The 19,993-nt window shown below is 49.6% G+C and overlaps 1 protein-coding gene across 1 annotated transcript in view; it reads right to left on the bottom strand.

Annotated features, from left to right (window-relative positions):
- The window catches only part of LOC140723329 (uncharacterized), a 64,168-nt gene extending 44,670 nt beyond the window's left edge, over positions 1–19,498 (bottom strand). Inside the window, exons 1-2 of the mRNA XM_073037926.1 lie at positions 19,222–19,498; positions 9,770–10,058 (exon numbers count right to left, since the gene is read on the bottom strand). Of these exons, the coding sequence (XP_072894027.1) occupies positions 9,770–10,058; positions 19,222–19,498 (566 nt within the window). The remainder of the gene's footprint in view (positions 1–9,769; positions 10,059–19,221) is intronic.
- Between the last annotated feature and the right edge of the window lie 495 nt (positions 19,499–19,993).

Genomic DNA, 19,993 nt, shown 5'->3' with positions numbered 1-19,993 from the left:
GGACGGCGAGGGACGGGACATAGAAGAGATAGTAGAGAGAAGAGAGATGAAAAGAGGGTGGAAAGGGACGGGGGAGCAAGAGAGCGGGAGGGGTACAAAGAGAGATGGGGACAGAGGGGAGAAAGAGGGAAAAAGGGTGGGGAGAGGAGGTAGAGAGAGGAGATTAGGGTGCAGGTGAGAGGTAGGGGAAGAGATAGAGAGAGAACAGGGGATACCGAGAGTGAAGAGGGGAGTGGGAGGGAGAGGCGATGGTAATGGATAATGGATGACGCAAGGGCTATGAGGCTTTTACTCGTCTCGCTTCTTCCCCTCCTCTTTCCCTCCACCCCCCCCCCCCCAATCTGATCCCTTCCACTCGCCTCTGCCGATAATGGAGGTGATACACGCTATCTAGCCCGCACCGCCACACCTCGCCTCCATCTCCTCCAGAAATCCCGCGCCCGCTCCTGCCTTTGACAGGTCCTAGTGATGACACGTTCCCCACTGCACGGGGCAGCCTGAAGAATTCGATCCGAGCTACTTGAGGAGGGTAGCAAAAAAAATCGAGGTGGATTTTGGAGACGGGGGTGGGTGGTGTAGGTTAACAGTGCCATCCTCTTCTCGTCGCCACACTCCTCCCCGTGGGTACCCCCAGTTCCAGCTCCCGTGTTACGAGTCGCTCTCTCCCACCCTCGCCATCCTGTCTCTCCTGAAACATTCCGCTCTCTGTTCCTTTTGCTCAACCACTCACTTCCCTCCCTGTTCATTCAATTTTAAATCTTCATCCCTCCACTCCTTTCCTTCGGTACCCCCTCTCACAACACTCTCTTTAACCTTCTGCCGATGGCCTTTTCTGACGCAGTGCTACCCTGCCTCCCACTTCCTCCAACACTAACTGAGTCACTCCCGCCCACTCATCATCTGGTCATCCTCCTTCCCATCCTATTGCTCACAAATCTCCTCCGTCCCTCCCCGATAGAGGACGAACTGCCAGGACTCCAGCTGTCATTTGAGACCTCTGCCCTGTGACTCCTATCTTCTATCCACAACCAGTGACCCCAGCCCCCTATCAAGGTCATGGGAAGGTAGCTGAAGATTGAACCCTTCACCCTAGTGACATCAGCAAAGCTGATTGACAAGTGGTGAATGTGGATGAACCGTAGGAGTGTGTGGTGGGACAATGTTGAGGAAGCATCACTCTGTCTGACCACGGGGGTGTGAGATGGGAGAGTGTGGAGGGAGCTTCACTACATACAGTATCTAATTGTGGGAGTGTGTGATGGTATTGTGTAGAGGCAGCTTCACTGTGTCTGACACTGCTATTGTGTGATGGGACCTGTAGAAATAGCTTCACTCTGTCTGACCCCAAGAGTGTGTGATGGCATAGTGTGCAGGGAGCCTTGCGCAATGTCGCATCCCTAGAAGTATCTGATTGGAGATTGTCGAGGGAGCTTCACCGTGTGTCTGATTTCGGGCGAGTGTGATGTAGAAGCAGGAGCTCCCAACCTGGGTCCAGGGTCCCCTCAGTTAATGGGAGAGTTCCATGACAGAGAACAGCTGGGAACCCCTGATAAAGGGAGCTTTACGCTCTGTGTGCTAGAGTGTGATCACTTTACTGTCACTGATGTGGACCCCAGCAGAGAGAGGGAAGACACGGACACCCATTCACCACAAAGGGACGGGGGACAGGGGAACTGGGCATCAACATCCATTTCCCTATTTTCTAGTAATCTCCTCCCTTTGGTGAGCTCCGGGATCTCTCCATCATTGATCAGGGAGCCCCGCCCACCGCGCGATCATCGCGCTCCGCCCTCTCCATTAGTTCGGGAATCCCGCCGACCGCGGGAGCTCCGGTCACTCTCAGCGATTGATCAGGTAGCCCCGCCCACGGCGCGAGCTCAATCCCTCTCCACCATTGGCCAGCGGCCCCGGCTCTGCGCGAGCTCCAATCTCTCCCTACCATTGGACAGTGTCTCCGTCCACGGCGCGAGCTCAATCCCTCTCTACCATTGGCCAGCGGCCCCGGCTCTGCGCGAGCTCCAATCCCTCCCTACCATTGGACAGTGTCTCTGACCACGGCGCGAGCTCAATCCTCTCTCCACCATCGGTCTGGGAATTCACGTCGGTTGCGCGAGCTTCTCTCCGACATTTTCATGCTTTGGAAAACTCCGCCTCTCAGTTTGACCGTGTCCGAGGAGTTTGAGGTGAGGGACTGTCTGTTGTTTAGTGAGGGTCTCGGGGGAGAAAGAGAGTTTGGGGTGAGCGAGGTTCCGATGTTCAGTGAGGGCCTCGGGGGAGGGAGGGTGTCTGAGGTGAGGTAGCGTTTGGTGTTTAGTGAGGGTCTCGGGGGAGGGAGGGTGTCTGAGGTGAGGGAGTATGAAGGTCAGGCAACACCCAGGGTGGGCACGGACTGAGGGACAGTCCTGAAGTAGAGGGAGAGTCTGAAATGTGGGTCTAAGCGGACAGAGTGAGGGCAACTCAGGGAGAGGGAGGGAGTAAAGGGAGACTGAAGGAAGGACCAAATAGAGCTGGCAAACATCAAGTGGTTAGAGGAAAGTCAGAGGGACAAAGGAGAGAAATAGTGTGGGACAGTGAAGAGGGAGGAAATGTGCAGTGAGGGTGGTAGGTAGTGACGGTGGAAGGGAGGAATAAGGAGAGAGAAAGCATGGGGAACAAAGCAGGAGAGGAAGCTGGAGGGATTGCCTGAGGAGAGACACTGGAACGGTGAGATTGTGTGGGGAGAGAGACTCAGGAGGAACATGAGAAGGAAGGACAAAGGAGGTTGGTCATTGTGATAGAAGGTGCAAGTGAGGGGAGAGAAAGGAGTGGGAGGGGGACAGAGTGAGAAGGGAGAAAGAGGCCCTTAGTCATTGGTAGCTAACCTTCCCAGGGTGCAAACGGAGGGAGGGTCTAAGGTGAGGGAATTGCTTAAGACTTGAAAGACCAAGGAAGCTGAACTCCTCAACTCCCCTGGGAGCTGAGAATTTGCAGGAACACCTGGATTCTCATTGCGGCCAAAGCTCACTCCCCTCATGCTCTCCCTCGCCTCCACACCTACTCCAAGCTCATTGTCTACGATGTCGGAGATCCTGTGATGCAGTGATGATCATGGGCCGAGCGAGGGTTTGAAGGGGAGGGTCTAATTAAGGATGAAAGAGGGAGCTCATGGGAATTGAAGGAGCTCTTCAGGTAGATGGATGGTTTGATAAGGAGGGAGATCCTGAGGTAAAGGGAAGGTTTTTGAGGGAGCATCTTATGATGAGGAACAGACAAAGTGAGCTCTCTCAGGGTGAGGGATGGACGAGGGTCTGAGGTGGGCAGAGTTCCAATGGTGAGAGTCACTGATGACGGGTCTGTTACAGGAAGGTATCAGAGCGAGAGTGATGGACTCTTGTCTGACGCAGAGGCAATGTCCGGTGTGGAGCCACAGGGGAACACTGAACAACAGATGGAAACCAAGCTGAGGTAAGAGATGGTGCTGAGACTGGGAGTCGGAACATTCTGGTCTTACTTTCCACTGAGATATCACTGCTGTCCCTTCCCTGTCATTATTAAAGTGGTTTATTGTTTATCTCTGCTCTAGAATTACATCGTGGGACATATGCACCTCCACAGGGGGACACAGAACAGATCAGGAGCTTGACTGGGTCACCAGGCTTCTCAACTCTGGCTCACTTCTCAAATCAATCCAGGTGGTTTGCCCTGGCCTCAAGTCCTCTCCTGGGCCAGCTCTAGAAAGCTCTCAAATTTCCATTCCTTCTCAGATTAGGAGACCAAAACTGCACACAAAACTCTAGCTGTGGTCTCACCAAGGCCTTGTACAACTGCAGTAGAATCTCCCTTCTCCTGTACTCCAATCCTCGTGCTATGAATGCCAACATACCATTTGCCTTTTTCACCGCCTGCTGTACCTGCATGCCCACCTTCAATGACTGTGAATGACAATGAATGATTCAATATCTCCAGTGTTTAAGATTCTGGATTTAACACAGTGAGAAGAAATACCGATGTACATCATTTTTAAATGACCACACAACTTGTTTTTTGAGTCAATAGACAATAGGTGCAGGAGTAGGCCATTCGGCCCTTCGAGCAAGCACCGCCATTCAATGTGATCATGGCTGATCATCCACAATCAGTACCATGTTCCTGCCCTCTCCCCATATCCCTTGACTCTGCTATCTTTAAGAGCTCTATCTAACTCTTCCTTGAAAGCATCCAGAAAATTCGCCTCCACTGCCTTCTGAGGCAGAGCATTCCATAGATCCACAACTCTCTGGGTGAAAAAGTTTTTCCTGAACTCTGTGAAGTGACCCTTCAACTGTAAGTCTGTTGAGGTCATATACTGTGTTCAGCACACCCAGTGTGGCCCCCTGTATATCGATGAGGCCTGACGTAGATTGGGAGACCGGTTCTCCAAGCATCTATGCTCCATCCGCCAGCACAAGCAGGATCGCCCAGTGACCACCCAATTTAATTTCACTTCCCATTCCCAGTCAGATATGTCCTTCCCAGGCCATCTCCACTGTCGTGAAAAAGCCACATTTTGGCTGGGGAGTGTTATGTAGCCCTAGCTTTCATATTTTCTGTGGACAATCACTTTAAAAATGTCAGTAGAATGAGGCTGGCTTTTGGACACTGACCACCACCCGTGAACTGGTGCTGCTAACGAGACAGATGAAGAACAGAGGGGGAGGGAGTGTCATTCAACTCAGATGGGAGAGAGAGAGACAAGGATTAAAATGGATGATTTAGTATTATGGCTTCTTCGTTAATTGTTGACTTTAACACCAAGGACATTTGGCCTGTTTGTGTGGATCCCTGCTGACACAGCAGAGTGATGCCAGGTGCCTGCTGACACAGGAGGGAGTGGCCAGTTTGATAGACATGGAGTTGATGGATGGCTGGTACCCCGTTAGGGGAGATAAAAGACGGGTCTGCTGAGACACCGGCAGACACGCCACGAGACAATGTAAGAGTGTTGTGCACCCACAGGAAGGTGGGGGCTTGGAGGACCGAATTGAGAGGTCGGCCACAAAGCTCACAGTGTGACAGCAGGACCGGTGGGGGCGTGTGGGTGTGTCCACTCATGACAGAGTGACGAGCCCACCACGGAAGAACGGAATATCTGAATGACCACGTCAGTACAACGGAACAAGAAGACAATGGAAGGTTTGCCTGCTACAGCTGCTCACATCTCTCTCTCTCTCTCTCTCTCTCTCTCTCTCTCTCTCTCTCTCTCTCTCTCTCTCTCCAACGTCACAACAGCAGCTACCTCGCCTTAAACTGAACTGAACTCTGCATTATCTTAAGACTATTCATTTACCCCTAGACTATGATAGAGCTTGGTTTTGATTCTTATTGCTACACTTCCGTATATATAATTGCTAACCTGTTTTATATGTATATTTGCATTTTTGTACTGTATTACTTAGTTTACTAATAAACACCTTTAGTCACAGTATCACCAGGCTCCAACGTAACATTCCATTTCTGTTGGTTTGGTAACCCAGTTACAGGGTACGGAACAGGGAGAAAAATACTTTATATTCCGTTTGGGTACCCTCCAACCTGATGGTATGAACATCGATTTTTCAAACTTCCCGTAATCCCCCCTTCTCCCTTTCCCATCCCCTTTTACCTCTCTCATGTAATTTCCTTGCCCACCCATCACCTCCATCTGGTGCTCCTCTCCCCTTTCTCTCTTCCTTCCATGGCCTAATGTCTCTTTCACCAATCAACTTCCTAGCTCTTTGATTCAACCCTCCCCCTCCAAGTTTCAACTCTCCCCTGCCCCCACCTTTCTCCAATCCTGCCAAAGCTTTTCAGCCCAAAATGTTGACTGTGTTTATTTTGCCCTAAATGCTGCCTGGCCTGCTGAGTTCCTCCTGCATTTTGAGTGTGTTGCTCAGATATCCAGCCTCTGCAGATTTTCTCATGTTCGTGATGTCATTGTAATGTGTTTGATGTACAAAACACGAATGCCACTCAAGCACAAAGCATTACAGCACAGGAGCAGTCCATTTGACCCACAATATCTGTAATTACCACGTTGCCAGTGTGATCTAATCCCAACTTCCTCTACAAAGAGCATATCTGACACTGTGCTGGTGTGGAAGGATCAATCCTGCAGTCTGTCTCTCACTCTCTGTCCATTACAATCCTGTGTACGGTGTGAGAGCATGGACACAGACACAGTTTGGGGCTGGATATATTCTGAGGAGGTAATTGATCATAGATGAATTAAAGGTTTCAACCCAAAACATTAACTCTTCATTTCTCTCTGCAGATGCTGCCTGACCTGCTGAATGCCTCCACCATCTTGTAAGTTGCTCCAGATTCCAGCCGTCCCTGGTGCCACATACTGATGTTGAGTTTATAAAGGAAACTGACAGAGAATGAACGATGGACTCTCCGTGTCAGACACAAAGACAACATCTGCTGAAAAACCACAGGACAACATTAATCAACAGTTGGAAACAAGGCCGAGGTGAGAGATGGGGCTGGGAAACAGAAACAGGTTTATTATCACTGACATATGTTGTGAAAATTGCTTTGTGCTGACAGGTGAGTGAAAGACATAATTTGCAAAATAAATAAATACTACCAGAGACAAATAATGAGGTAGTGGTCTTGAGACTGGGAGAAGGTTTCATTTTCTCTGATCTTACAGAGATATTTTTGTTCTCTCATTCCCCCCCACCCCCACCCTGCTCTATGCTGTATTGAGGAGCTTTGGGGCCCTTTTTGAAGAAAGGGTGTGGTGGCATTGGAGAATATCCAGAGGAGGCTCACAGGAATGATCATGTGAATGAAAGGGTTAATGTATGTGAACATTTGATGGTTCTGTGTAGGTATTTGCTGGAGTTTATCAGAATGAGGAGGATTTAATTGAAACCTATCGGATACTGAAATCCCTGGACAGAGTGGACGTTGAGAGAATGTGTCCCATCGTGGTAAATTCTAGGACTGAGGGTCATAGCCTCAGAATAGATGGACGTCTATTCAGAACAGAGATGAAAAGGAATTTCATTAGCTAGAGAGTGGTCTTTGGAATTCATTGCCAAGGATGGTTGTGGAGGCAAAGTCTGGTATATTTAAAGAGAAACTTTTTTTCCAAGTGACCTGTTTTTACAGATTCCTCCTAAATAATATAATATGTCTCTGCAGTTACTGTATTTCAAATAATAATATTGCATGTTTTAATCCAGTCTCTTTTTGACACCACATTTGCAACAGGAAACACACAGATTGAGAACAAAGGGCTGTTCATTTCACTCACGCAGGTATCACATGTTGAAAGCCACAAATGCAAATTCACCCACAGAGAGAGGTGACAGAGTTTCCTGGAAAATAGGGTGGTGATCTGGTACAGAGAGACAAAGGGTCAGAGAGATACCATGCAGTTTCTAGAGCTGAATATTCTATTTCCCTGCAAAATTTACAAATTATTTACTCTTGCTTCTGTAGCCAATCCTGATCTAATAGGAATATCCCTCTGGTTAATTCAGTCTGGTTCTGTTCTCCTGTTCGCCACTGAATGCAAACAGACTGAGAACAGACGGATTTCACATCATAGACATAGGTAACATTTGATGAAAGGTCGCAGAGCCTTTTATTTTTCGCTGTAGAGCCCAAATCCAGGGAGAATTAGAAAGCAAGAAAAATTCAAAAGTCAATAGTATTCATTCCCATTTGCTCATTAATTAGTTGAATCTCTGACAGCTATTACAGAGACTAATGTTTTAAATTAGTGTACTAAATTTGACCAATGTGATGGAACAAGATTTGCTCAGTCTTCCTTGCAAAATCGTTCAAGCTGTGCCAGATTAGTGGGGAGCAGTGGTGGACAGCCATCAAGAGTTCTTGCCAGAGATGTTTGATCGGTTAAGGTCCAGAATCTGACTGGGACGAGGAGATTAATTTTCTTCATTTGAAGCCACTTCATGATTGCTCTGGCATTGTGCTTTGGGTTGTTGTCTTGATAAAAAGATGAACATTAGGCTTTCTGGCAGAGCTAGCAGGTTTTTATCCAGAATCTCTGTGTTTAGCAGCATTCATCTTCCCATCAATACTGACCAAATTTGCAGTCCCTGCTCTTGAAAAGCATTCCCACGGCATGATGCTACCTCCAGCAGTTTGTCTTTTGTACATTTGTTGAGAGTCGGTCTTTATTTGTGCATATTTTTTCATTGCTTCTATTGTATTTCTTTATAAAACTGAGCGTCTGCATGGAAATGAATCTCAGGATAGTGCATGATGACATACAGTATACTGTATGCACACTGGTTATGAAATTACTTTGAACTTTGAAAACACTCTAGTCCCAAAACTGGTTGCACGTACAGGCCTTTTGGTCCTTCCAGACCATGCTGACCATCAAGCACCTATCTATACTCATCTCAATTGAACACACTTCCTTCATCGCCTCCTACACCTTCTTGATTCCAGTGCTAATCTGGATATTACACTTTCAGGAACTGCACTCCAATCTCCGAGGAGTCACTGGGTAACAATAGAATCCTGAAATCTGCTGTGTACCTTTGACTACTGACCGTAAAACTACACCCTCTGGTAATAACTATCTGGTCTGAGAATGGCTGCTGCTGACATCTGGTCATCGTGATAGGTGAGGGAGATCAGCCAGGGATTATTGTTTAGCTTGGTCTTAATTTCAGAGCAATGAGATGTTCCAGTGTCTGCTCTGGGAGTTGGGTTGATTGTTAAAGAGCTGGATTTCCAAGTTTATAATCATCTCTTTGTCATGTGTTCTGAGTTTAGAAATATGAGAATTGGTCAGTGATTGTATGGCTAAAGTGATATTTCAGAGGAGCAGACTTTCAATTCAAGGTGCTTTTGGAAAAAGATATGGATTTAGATTTTAAATTTGGAAGGGAAGGGGTAGGCATTGTATGCTAATAAGACAGGACCTGACAAATCATAAACACAACATTCTGCAGATGCTGGAAAACCAAAGAAATGCATGTAAAATGCTGGAAGAACTCAACAGGTCAGGCAGCATCTATGGAAAGGAATAAACAGTTGACATTTCAGGCCTGCACCCGATGGGACCAATATCATTGTGGGCAGGTTTGCTAGAGCTCTTGTGGATGTTTATTTTGGCAGGGGAATGGAAACTCGAGTGATAGGAAGTGATAGCTGAGGATGGGAAGTTGGTATACAAGAGGATACAGTGTATGGCTGAGACAGTGAGGAAGGAAAGTCAAATCAAGTTTATTGTCATCAAAATACGTAGATGTATACAGTCAAAGGAGACAAGATTTCTCTGGACCGGGGGTAAAGCGCAGACATACACGTAACACACATATGAGGCACAATAGCTTAGGAAAGTAAGAATAAAATCTGCAAATGAATCATGCATAAATACACAAAGTAAAATCCATAAATTAAATATTGTTGGGTACAGAACCAATGAACTAGTGACATTATGAATTCAATGCTGCAGTGAGTTCAGAAGGCTAATGGCCCAAGGGAAGAAATTGTTTCCCATCCTGACCCTACTTGTCTTAATACACCAGAGTCTTCTGCCTGGCATTAGAATGTGAAAGAGGATGCTGGATGGATGGGTGGGATCCTAAGGGCCCGGTGTACACAGCACTCCTGATAAATGTCCCTGATGGGTGGTAGGGAAACCTCAGTGATAATCTCTGCCGTTCTCACAGTCATTTGTACAGACCTTGGGTCTGATGCTTTGCTGCTCCAATACCATATGGAGATGCAGCTTGTCAGGACTCCTGTAAAATTTCACTGATGGAGGGTGCTCACGCACCTGAATATCCTTAAAAAGTGGAGGCGCTGCTGTGCAGCCTCGTTCAGGGAGGTGATGTTGATGGACCAGCTGAGGTCATCCAGGATATGAACTCGTAGAAGCTCGGTGCACTTAACTCTCCACAGAGGAGTCATGTAGCACAGAGGGGGATGGTTCGTCTGCACCTTCCTAATATTCACAGCTATTTCCTTGGTCTCATCCAAGTTCAGACTTAGTTTGCTGTTCTCACACTTCCACTCTGCTTCCTCTGACTCATCATTACCATAAGCACTGTAGTGTTTTCCGCAAACTGTATGACACGATTTGAGATGAATGCTGTGATAGTCGTGCATCAGCAGTGCGCTGAGCACACAACCCTGGGGTGCACCAGTGTTCAGTGTAATGGAACTAGAGATGTTGCTGCCCACACGGACTGACTGTGACCTTACCGTTATGAAGTCCAGGATCCAGTTACAGATGGAGGTGCTGAGACCCAGCGAGGACAGTTTCCCCACCAGTTTCTAGAGTATAATGGTGTTAAATCAGTGGATTGATTCAAGTGATAAGCAAACTGGAAAGAGTGTAATGTAGCCAGATAAACGCTTTAATGCAGTCAAAGATGAGCTACACAAGCCAGTTCATAATAATAGATGGTAATGCCACCTCACAACACTCATTTAGGTGGGTTACTGTCACCTTCTAAGGTACTGGGATGACGTTGCATCTTGAAAACTGAGGGTAAAATGGACTGTTCCAGTGAGATGTTGAATATATCTGTCAGCAACTCAGTTAGCTGGGCTGCCCACACTTTCAGAACCCCACCTGGTATATTATTGTTCCCTGCAGATCTGGATGGGTTGACTCTGGCCAGGGTCTTCCTCACCTCAGCTTCAGCCAGACAGAGTATCTCCTCCTGTGGTGCCTTTCTTGCCAGCACTCTGTTCTGTGAATCAAACTGGGTAAAACTGGACTTCTCTAGTGCCTTTAACACCATCCAGCCCAAGATCTTAAGGCACAAACTAACGGAGATGGGAGTAGACTCTCACATGGTGGATTGGATAGTGGACTACTTGACAGATAGACCTCAGTATCAGCAGGTTAAGACCTACAAGTATCTGGGAGTACAGTTGGACGAGAAGCTAGACTGGACTGCCAACACAGATGCCTTGTGCAGGAAGGCACAGAGTCGACTGTACTTCCTTAGAAGGTTGGCGTCATTCAATGTCTGCAGTGAGATGCTGAAGATGTTCTATAGGTCAGTTGTTGAGAGCGCCCTCTTCTTTGTGGTGGCGTGTTGGGGAGGAAGCATTAAGAAGAAGGACGCCTCACGTCTTAATAAGCTGATAAGGAAGGCGGGCTCTGTCGTGGGCAAAGTACTGGAGAGTTTAACATCGGTAGCTGAGCGAAGGGCGCTGAGTAGGCTACGGTCAATTATGGAAAACCCTGAACATCCTCTACATAGCACCATCCAGAGACAGAGAAGCAGTTTCAGCGACAGGTTACTGTCGATGCAATGCTCCTCAGACAGGATGAAGAGGTCAATACTCCCCAATGCCATTAGGCTTTACAATTCAACTGCCAGGACTTAAGAACTTTTTAAAGCTATTATTAATGCTTTTTGAGCTAGTGATTTAGATGCATATCATATTATTACTGAGTTAAGTATTGTATTGTATGTAATGAGTTTTTGCTACAACAAGTGTACGGGACATTGGAAAAAATGCTGAATTTCCCCATGGGGATGAATAAAGTATCTATCTATCTATCTATCTATCTATCAGTATGAGTATGAGTAGATCTATCTATCTATCTATCTAAAAAGACATTCACCCTGTCAGTGAGTGAAGCATCCTTGTTATTGACATACTAGGTATATTTGTCTGTAATCCTTTGAGTTCCCTGCCACCCGACCAGCAATAGGGTCCCAGTTGACCTTGCCTCTCACCTCACTAGCCTCCATGTCCAACACATAATTCTCTGAATCTTCCGGCAACTCCAACTGGATCCCATCACCAAACACATTGTTCCCTTCCCCCACTTGCTGCTTTCCACAGGGATAACTCCCTACATGACTCCCTTGTCCATTTGTCCCTCCCCACTGATCTTCATCCTGGCACTTATCCTTGCAAGCAGAACAGGTGCTACACTTGCCCCTACAACTCCTCCCTCACTACCATTGAAGGCCTCAAACAGTCCTCCAGGTGAAGTGACACTTCACCTCTGAGTCTATTGGGGCCATATACTGTGTTCGGTGCTCCCGGTGTGGCCTCCTGAATATTGTTTAGACCTGACGTAGATTGGGAGACTGCTTCGCCAAGCGTCAATGCTCAGTCTGACAGAACAAGCAGGATCTCCCACTGTCACCTATTATAACTCGACTTCCCATTCCCATTCTGAAATGTCCATCTGCAGCCTCCTCCACTGTTGTGATAAGGAACATCACCTTTTATTCGGTTTGGGTACACTCCAACCTGATGGCATGAACACTGATTTCTCAAACTTCCAGTCATCCCCCCTTTTCCATTTTCCATCCCCTTTTCCTTCTCTTATGTTATCTCCTTGCCCACCCATCACCTTCCTCTGGTGCTCCTCCCCACACCCCACGTTTTTTTCTTTCTTCCATAGTCTCTTTCAAGAATAAACTTCCCAGCACTGTACTTCATCCCTCCCCTTCCAAGTTTCACTTATCTCCTTGTGTTTCTTTCTCCCCTTCTCCCACATTTCAAATCTACTCCTCAGCTTTTTTTCTCCTGTCCTGCCAAAGTGTTTTGGCCCAAAATGTTGACTGTGCTTTCTTCCCTAGATGCTTCCTGGCCTGCTGTGTTCCTCCAGCACTTTCTGTGTGTTGTTTGGATCTCCAGCCTCTGCAGGTTTTCTCTGTTTGTAGTGTCAGTGTAATGCATTCCATGTACAAAACACTAATGCCGTTCAAGCACAAAGCAGTAGAGCACAGGAACAGTTCAATTGACCGACAATGTCTGTAATTACCACATTGCCAGTCTGATCTAATCCCACCTTCCTCTACAAACTGCATTTCTGACACTGTGCTGGTGTGGGAGGATCAGTCCTGCAGTCTGTCTCTCACTCTCTGTCCATTACAATCCTATGTACAGTGTGACAGCATGGACTGGATGTAACCTGAGAAGATAAATGATCATAGGTTAATTAAATATCTCGACCTAAAACATTGAACGTTCATTTCCATGTGCAGATGCTGGCTGAGCCGCTGAATGCCTCAACTATGTTGTATGTTGATCCAGCTCCCAGATGTCCCTGGTGCCACATACTGAAGATCTGTTTGTGAAAGAAGGCTGACAGAGTGAATAATGTCAGACGCAAAGAAAACATCTGACAAATCAACACAGCATGACGCTGAGCAACATTTGGAAACAAAGCTGAGGTGAGAGATCGAGCTGAGGAACAGAATCAGGTTTTTTAAAAAAATCTGTGATATGTCTTGTGAAAGTCATTTTGTGGTGGCAGTATAGTGCAAAACATAAAAATTATGATACTGTGGCGACCCAATTACTGGCACACTCGAACCGGCTGACAATTAGCCAGAGTGCAGGCACAAAGGAAGAAAGCCTGAGGGGGTTTCAGTACGTGCTCTCGAGGTATCCGGTGGGGGAGACAGGCTTTAAAGCAAGACTGTGAAGTTGAAATAAACTTATTCATTGACTGCAGTTTACCGACTCCGTGTCGTTATTTTAGCGTGTAGCACATCGCTACAATTGGTGACCCTGACGGTCCAAACGTTTTTGGACCGGAGATGACCGACGCCGCATCTGTTATTGCGGTTTCCTTGAAGCTGCCAAGCTTCTGGACGCTACAACCTCACCTATGGTTCGAGCAAGCAGAAGCCCAATTCCACGTTCGGCAGATAACCTCAGAGGACACCCGTTACTACTACGTGGTGAGCTCCCTCTACCAGGACACAGCGGCCCAGGTCGCGGAGTTCGTACAGTCTCCACCAGCGGACGGCAAGTACACGGAATTCAAAGCCCTGCTCATAGGGACTTTCGGGCTCTCCCACCGCGAGCGAGCTGCCCGTTTACTGCACCTGGATGATTTGGGAGACAGGCCTCCATCAGCTTTAAAGAATGAGATGTTGTCTCTGGCCGACGGACACCCATCCTGCCTCATGTTTGAGCAGGCATTCCTGGAGCATCTGCCCGAGGACATACGCCTGCTGCTGTCTGACGCGGATTTCAGCGGCCCCCGGAAGGTGGCAACCCGGGCGGACTTGCTGTGGAACGCAAATAAGGTGAGTTGGACGTCCATCGCACAGATCACCCGGCCACGCTGCCAGCAGCAAACCAGTCCAGGCCCGGCCGCAGAGCCCGCTAAACCCAGAGGCCGGGGTGTGGAGCCCAACGAGCAATGGTGTTTCTACCACCAGCGGTGTGGCGCAGAAGCCCGCCGTTGTCGCCCACCCTGCCAGTTCCCCGGAAACGCCAGGGCCAGCCGTCGCAGATGGCTACGACGGCTGGCCATCGGGATAGCCTCCTGTATCTGTGGGACAGCAGGTCGGGACGCCGGTTTTTGGTCGACACCGGTGCCGCGATCAGCGTCTTACCTCTGACGAGTTACAACACCCGCAACAGGGCACCGGGTCCCCCCCCCCCCCAGCGGGCCGCGAACGGCAGCACTATAAGGACTGATGGCACCCGTCCGGTGCAGCTACGGTTTGACTCCAGCCAGTTCACTCTGAAGACTCCAGACTTCACCGTGGCCGCCGTAGCCCAACCGCTTCTGGCTGCGGATTTCTTGCGGGCTCACAGCCTACTGGTCGACCTGCCCAGGAAGAGACTGGTTCACGCCGAGACCTTTCAGACGTTCTCCCTGGGTGTAGCCCAGTTGCCAGCACCTCACCTCGGCTCCATCACGCTGTCCGACAATGATTTCACCAGGGTCCTGGCGGATTTCCCATCGGTTCTGGTACCGCAGTTCGCGGCAGCCATGTCCCGACACGGCGTACAGCACCACATCCTGACCCAGGGACCACCCCTCCATGCCCGCGCTTGGCGACTTCCCCCGGACATGCTCCGACTGGCGAAGGAGGAGTTCAAGAGGATGGAGGAATTGGGGATCATCCGGCGGTCCGACAGCCCATGGGCCTCCCCCTGAACATGGTGCCCAAAGCAACAGGGGGCAGGAGACCATGCGGCGACTACCGCAGGCTGAACGAAGCTACAACACCGGACCGCTACCCTGTGCCGCACATTCAGGACTTTGCAGCAAACCTGCACGGCGCATGGATCTTCTCCAAGGTAGACCTCATCCGCGGATACCACCAAATCCCGATGCATCCGGACGACATCCCCAAAACGGCTCTCATCACCCCGTTCGGCCTTTTTGAGTTCCTCCGCATGCCGTTCGGCCTGAAGAATGCCGCTCAGACGTTCCAGCGGTTGATGGACGCGGTGGGACGCGACCTGGACTTCGCATTCATCTATTTGGACGACATCCTCATAGCCAGCAGCAGTCGTCAGGAGCATCTGTCCCACCTCCGACAACTCTATGCCCGGCTGAGTGACTACGGTCTAACAATCAACCTGGCCAAATGCCAGTTCGGGCTCGACACCATTGACTTCCTGGGCCACAGGATTACCACACACGGGGCAACCCCTCTGCCTGCTAAGGTAGATGCGGTCCGCCATTTCCCCCAACCCACCACGATCAAAGGCCTTCAGGAATTCGTAGGTATGGTCAATTTCTACCACCGCTTCCTCCCTTCAGCTGCCCGGATCATGCGCCCCCTGTTCGCCTTGCTGTCCGGACCGGCAAGGACATTACCAGGGGCGAGGTGTCCGCCGCCGCTTTCATTCAAACGAAGGATGCCTTGGCGAACGCCACGATGCTAGTGCACCCCAGAATGGACGTCCCTACCGCACTCACAGTGGACGCATCTAATACGGAAGTCGGTGGTGTACTGGAGCAGCTCATCGCGGGCCGCTGGCAACCCCTGGCGTTTTTCAGCAAACACCTGCGGCCACCCGAGCTCAAATACAGTGCTGTCGACCGGGAGCTGTTGGCGCTATACCTGGCAATCCGGCATTTCAGGTACTTCTTAGAAGGTAGGCCCTTCACCGCGTTTACAGAACACAAACCGCTTACCTTTACATTCACAAAGGTGTCCGATCCCTGGTCGTCCCGCCAGCAGCGCCATCTGTCCTACATCTCTGAATACATGACGGATGTCCGGCACGTCTCGGGTAAGGACAATGTCGTGGCGGATGCGCTCTCTCGCCGTAACATTCACGCCCTTTCCCAAGGGGTAGACTTTGAGGCGCTGGCAGAGGCATAGCAGGCAGATGAGGAGATCCCGAGTTACAAGACTGCAGTCTCCTTTTTGCAGCTCCAGGACCTCCCCGTAGACCCAGGTGAGAGGGCCCTACTCTGTGACGTCGCCACCGGCCAGCCCCGTCCCGTCGTCCCGCCACCTTGGCGACGACGTGTTTTCGACTCTGTTCATAACTTGGCGCACCCCTCCATCCGCACTACGGTTCGGATGGTCTCCGGCAGGTTTGTTTGGCACGGACTCCGCAAGCAGGTCCGTGAATGGGCCAGAACGTGCATGCACTGCCAGACGGCCAAGGTGCAGCGACACACCAAGGCCTTGCCGCAGCAGTTCCACCCCACCCACCGGCGTTTCGACCACATTCATGTGGATATCGTGGGCCCCCTGCCAGTGTCGCGCGGAGCGCGGCACCTCCTGACTATCGTGGACCGGTTCACAAGATGGCCAGAGGCGGTCCCGCTCACCGACACCACCTCCGAATCTTGCGCCCGGGCACTGATCGCCACCTGGGTGTCCCGCTTTGGTGTACCGGCCCACATTACCTCCGACAGAGGCGCCCAGTTCACCTCCGGCCTGTGGTCAGCGATGGCCAGCCTGTTGGGGACTCAGCTGCACCACACCACTGCCTACCACCCACAGTCGAACGGACTGGTGGAACATTTCCACCGTCACCTGAAGTCGGCTCTCATGGCCCGCCTGCGAGGAGCTAACTGGGCGGACGAGCTTCCCTGGGTCCTAATCGGCATCCGCACGGCGCCCAAAGACGATCTGCACGCTTCGTCGGCCGAGTTGGTGTACGGCGCACCCCTGTCTTTCCCGGGGAGTTCATACCAGCCCCAAGGGGGCGAGAGGAAGAACCCGCAGCAGTCCTGGGCAGACTACGCGAAAGGTTCGGTGCCCTGGCCCCCATACCCACTTCGCAGCATGGGCAGCACCCGACCTGCGTACCCAAAGACCTGCAGAACTGTAAGTTTGTGTTTGTACGACGGGGCGGGCATCGGCCACCGCTGCAACGGCCCTACGAGGGGCCGTTTACGGTGATCAGAAACAACGGGTCCACGTTCGTGCTGGACGTTGGGGGGGGGGGGAGGAGCTTTTCACGGTGGACCGACTCAAACCGGCCCATGTGGACTTGGCGCAACTGATCGAGTTTCCGGCACCGCGGCGCAGAGGCCGACCTCCCAAACAGGGTCCGGCCCAGACTGTGGACATTGGGGGGTGTATCGCCGGTTCTGGGGGGGGGGGTTATGTGGCGACCCAATTACTAGCACACTCGAACCGGTTGACAATTAGCCAGAGCCAGAGACAAAGCCTAGGTCGGCAACAAAGGGTGAAAGCCTGAGGGGGTTTCTGTACGTGCCTCTCGAGGCATCCGGTGGGGGAGCGAGGCTTTAAAGCAAGACTGTGAAGTTGGAATAAACTTAATCTTTGACTGCAGTTAACCGACTCCGTGTGGTTATTCTAGCGCTGCGTGTAGCACACCGCTACACTATCCTCATTTGTTCCCTTTTTATACTTATCCTGTTAAAGCGTTCCTATCCATGGTCTGTACAATTACATTTTGAATGTTCTGCAAGTGTGTACCTCTAGCACATCCTCGGGCAGCTCGTCCCCTACACTTACTCACGTCATCGGTCAAAAGTGGTCCCTCCTCTTCTTACTAATGCTCCCCGTCACCTTAAATTAAGGTAACTGATTGTAACTGGTATGTCTGCAGATCCGAGCCCATTGGACACTAAGAGCTGCTGCAGAGGTTTACTCCGTGGTTAAAAAGCGTACGGAGCATTAGACGAGAGCCGATAGGTAATGTTGCAGCTTAATGTGACCCAGGTCAGACCCCACTTAGAGAACTGTGCTCAACTCTGGCAGCCACACTAGAGTAAGGACGTGGAAACCATAGAAAGGATGCAGAGAAGATTTACAAGGATGTTGCCTGGATTAGAAAGCATGTCTTATGAGAATAGCTTTTGAAATCGACCTTTTCTCATTGGAGCGAGAAACCTCTATATAAACCTCTTCTATACCATTTCGGAAGCCATCGCCCCCTTCCTGTAATGGGGCAGCCAAAACTAAACACAAACCCTTGATGGAACCTAACCAGAGATTGATAAATCTGCAAGAGCAGTTCCTTTTATGACAATAATGATCTTCTCAGTTCTCCCCTTGGCTTCCACCACTCGGGAAAGAAAAATCCAAGTTTGTGCAACTCCACCTCCTAAAACTCCTCCATATAACCTTTTAGATATACTTTCCAAATCCACGGCATCCTTCCTATCATCGGGCGAACGATGTTAAATGCAGTACTCCAGATACAAACTGGCCAGAATTTTGTGTTCAAGTATTGGGCTGGTTCTGCGATGTCCCAACAAACAGAAGGTGGGAGAGCTGCTGGAGGATGTTTGCTCAGCACCGGAACAGCGATCAGCCAAAGTAAACGGCCACAGCACATGAGCTGCACTCGCGTCGGACACTGAGAGGGCCCCTCCCGAATGAACACAAAGCCAGACGCAAGAACAAGACGCATCTCCCTCCCCTCCATGACCTCTGTATAATGAACACGATGTTTGATCAACACCCTCGGTGCAAATACACATGGACAGCCCTGATGGTAAAACCAGGAACCAGATTCATTGAATCCTCACCAACAAAAGATGGAAATCAAATATTCTGAACTGCAGGGCATATCCGTGAGCTGGCTGTGGTACTGATCATCAACTGCTGTTGGCCAAGATGAAGATCGATGTTAAGAACGTAAATTGAGAAAAAACACTAGTCAGATATGATCTCACAAACATACCAAACTCTCTCAGCATAGAGGTATGCAACAGTTTCGAAGCTCTGTTGAACAGACAAGAAAAGGTCGAACCAGAAGAACTTTGGAACTCAGCAAGAGATGCATTGACAATAGCAGCAGAGAAACACATTCCAAAGCGACGCAGCACAAAGGCACAGACTGGATCACAAATGAAACTCTGCATGCAGTGGAAAAGAAGAGATGGACGAAAGGTCAGAAAGGAACAACAAGTCAGGAATACAAGGAGCTGAAGTGTGAAGTACAACGACGCTGCAGGCTTGACAGAGAAGCTTACCTACAACGCACCTGCTGCAAAATGGAAAATGGGGTCAACAAAGACAACAGCAAAATAGTTTTTGCTGGAGTAAAATAACTTACCGGCACCTTCACACCAAGAATTGGAACGATCAAAAATGACAACGGAAAAATTCTGACAGAAGATGCAGATGAGAGGGAAAGGTGGCTCGAGTACACCAAGAAACTCTATGAAAATCACGAGGATGAAAACCGTGACAAAGCCATTGACTGGAGTATGGGCAAGAGACACTACTGTCAGAGGTAGAAAGAGCAATCGAGAAGCACCTGGTTCAGAAGACATACCAGCAGAACTACTGAAAACAATTGGCACCTCAATGGCCCACATCTTGCACCGCATTGTCCGCGCAATCTTGAGGCTTGGCAAATGGCCAACAGACCGTTGCAAATCTGTCTGCATTCCAATTCCCGGGAAAGGGGACCTCCTGTAGTGAAGTTATTACAGAACAATTGCATTCACACGCCAGCAGGTTTCTACCTACGCTCATCTCTGAGAGATGGAAGATCTACGTAGATAGAGAAATTGCACTCGAACAGGCTGGCTTTAGGAGTGGCCAAGGTACCAGGGACCAACTCTTCAACATGCGCCTAATAATGGAGAAAATGAGAGAGGTCAATGACCCCCTGTACATCTGCTTCATAGACCACTCAAAGGCATTTGACTGTGTCCAATACACCAAACTGTGGACGACAATGATTCATCTGGGCACCACAACTAGACGCTCTTCTAGAAACATTGTATGCTATGCAATCCTCCAGCCTTCGGACCACATCTGGCGACACTGAGACATTCTGCAATAGAAAAGGAGTCCGCCAAAGCTGCATCCTTTCTCCA

This window comes from Hemitrygon akajei, unplaced genomic scaffold, assembly GCF_048418815.1.
Source record: "Hemitrygon akajei unplaced genomic scaffold, sHemAka1.3 Scf000109, whole genome shotgun sequence".
NCBI classification, from domain to species: domain Eukaryota; kingdom Metazoa; phylum Chordata; class Chondrichthyes; order Myliobatiformes; family Dasyatidae; genus Hemitrygon; species Hemitrygon akajei.
The sequence above is the reverse complement of the archived record's forward strand: the minus strand, read 5'-3'. Positions and strand labels throughout refer to the sequence as shown.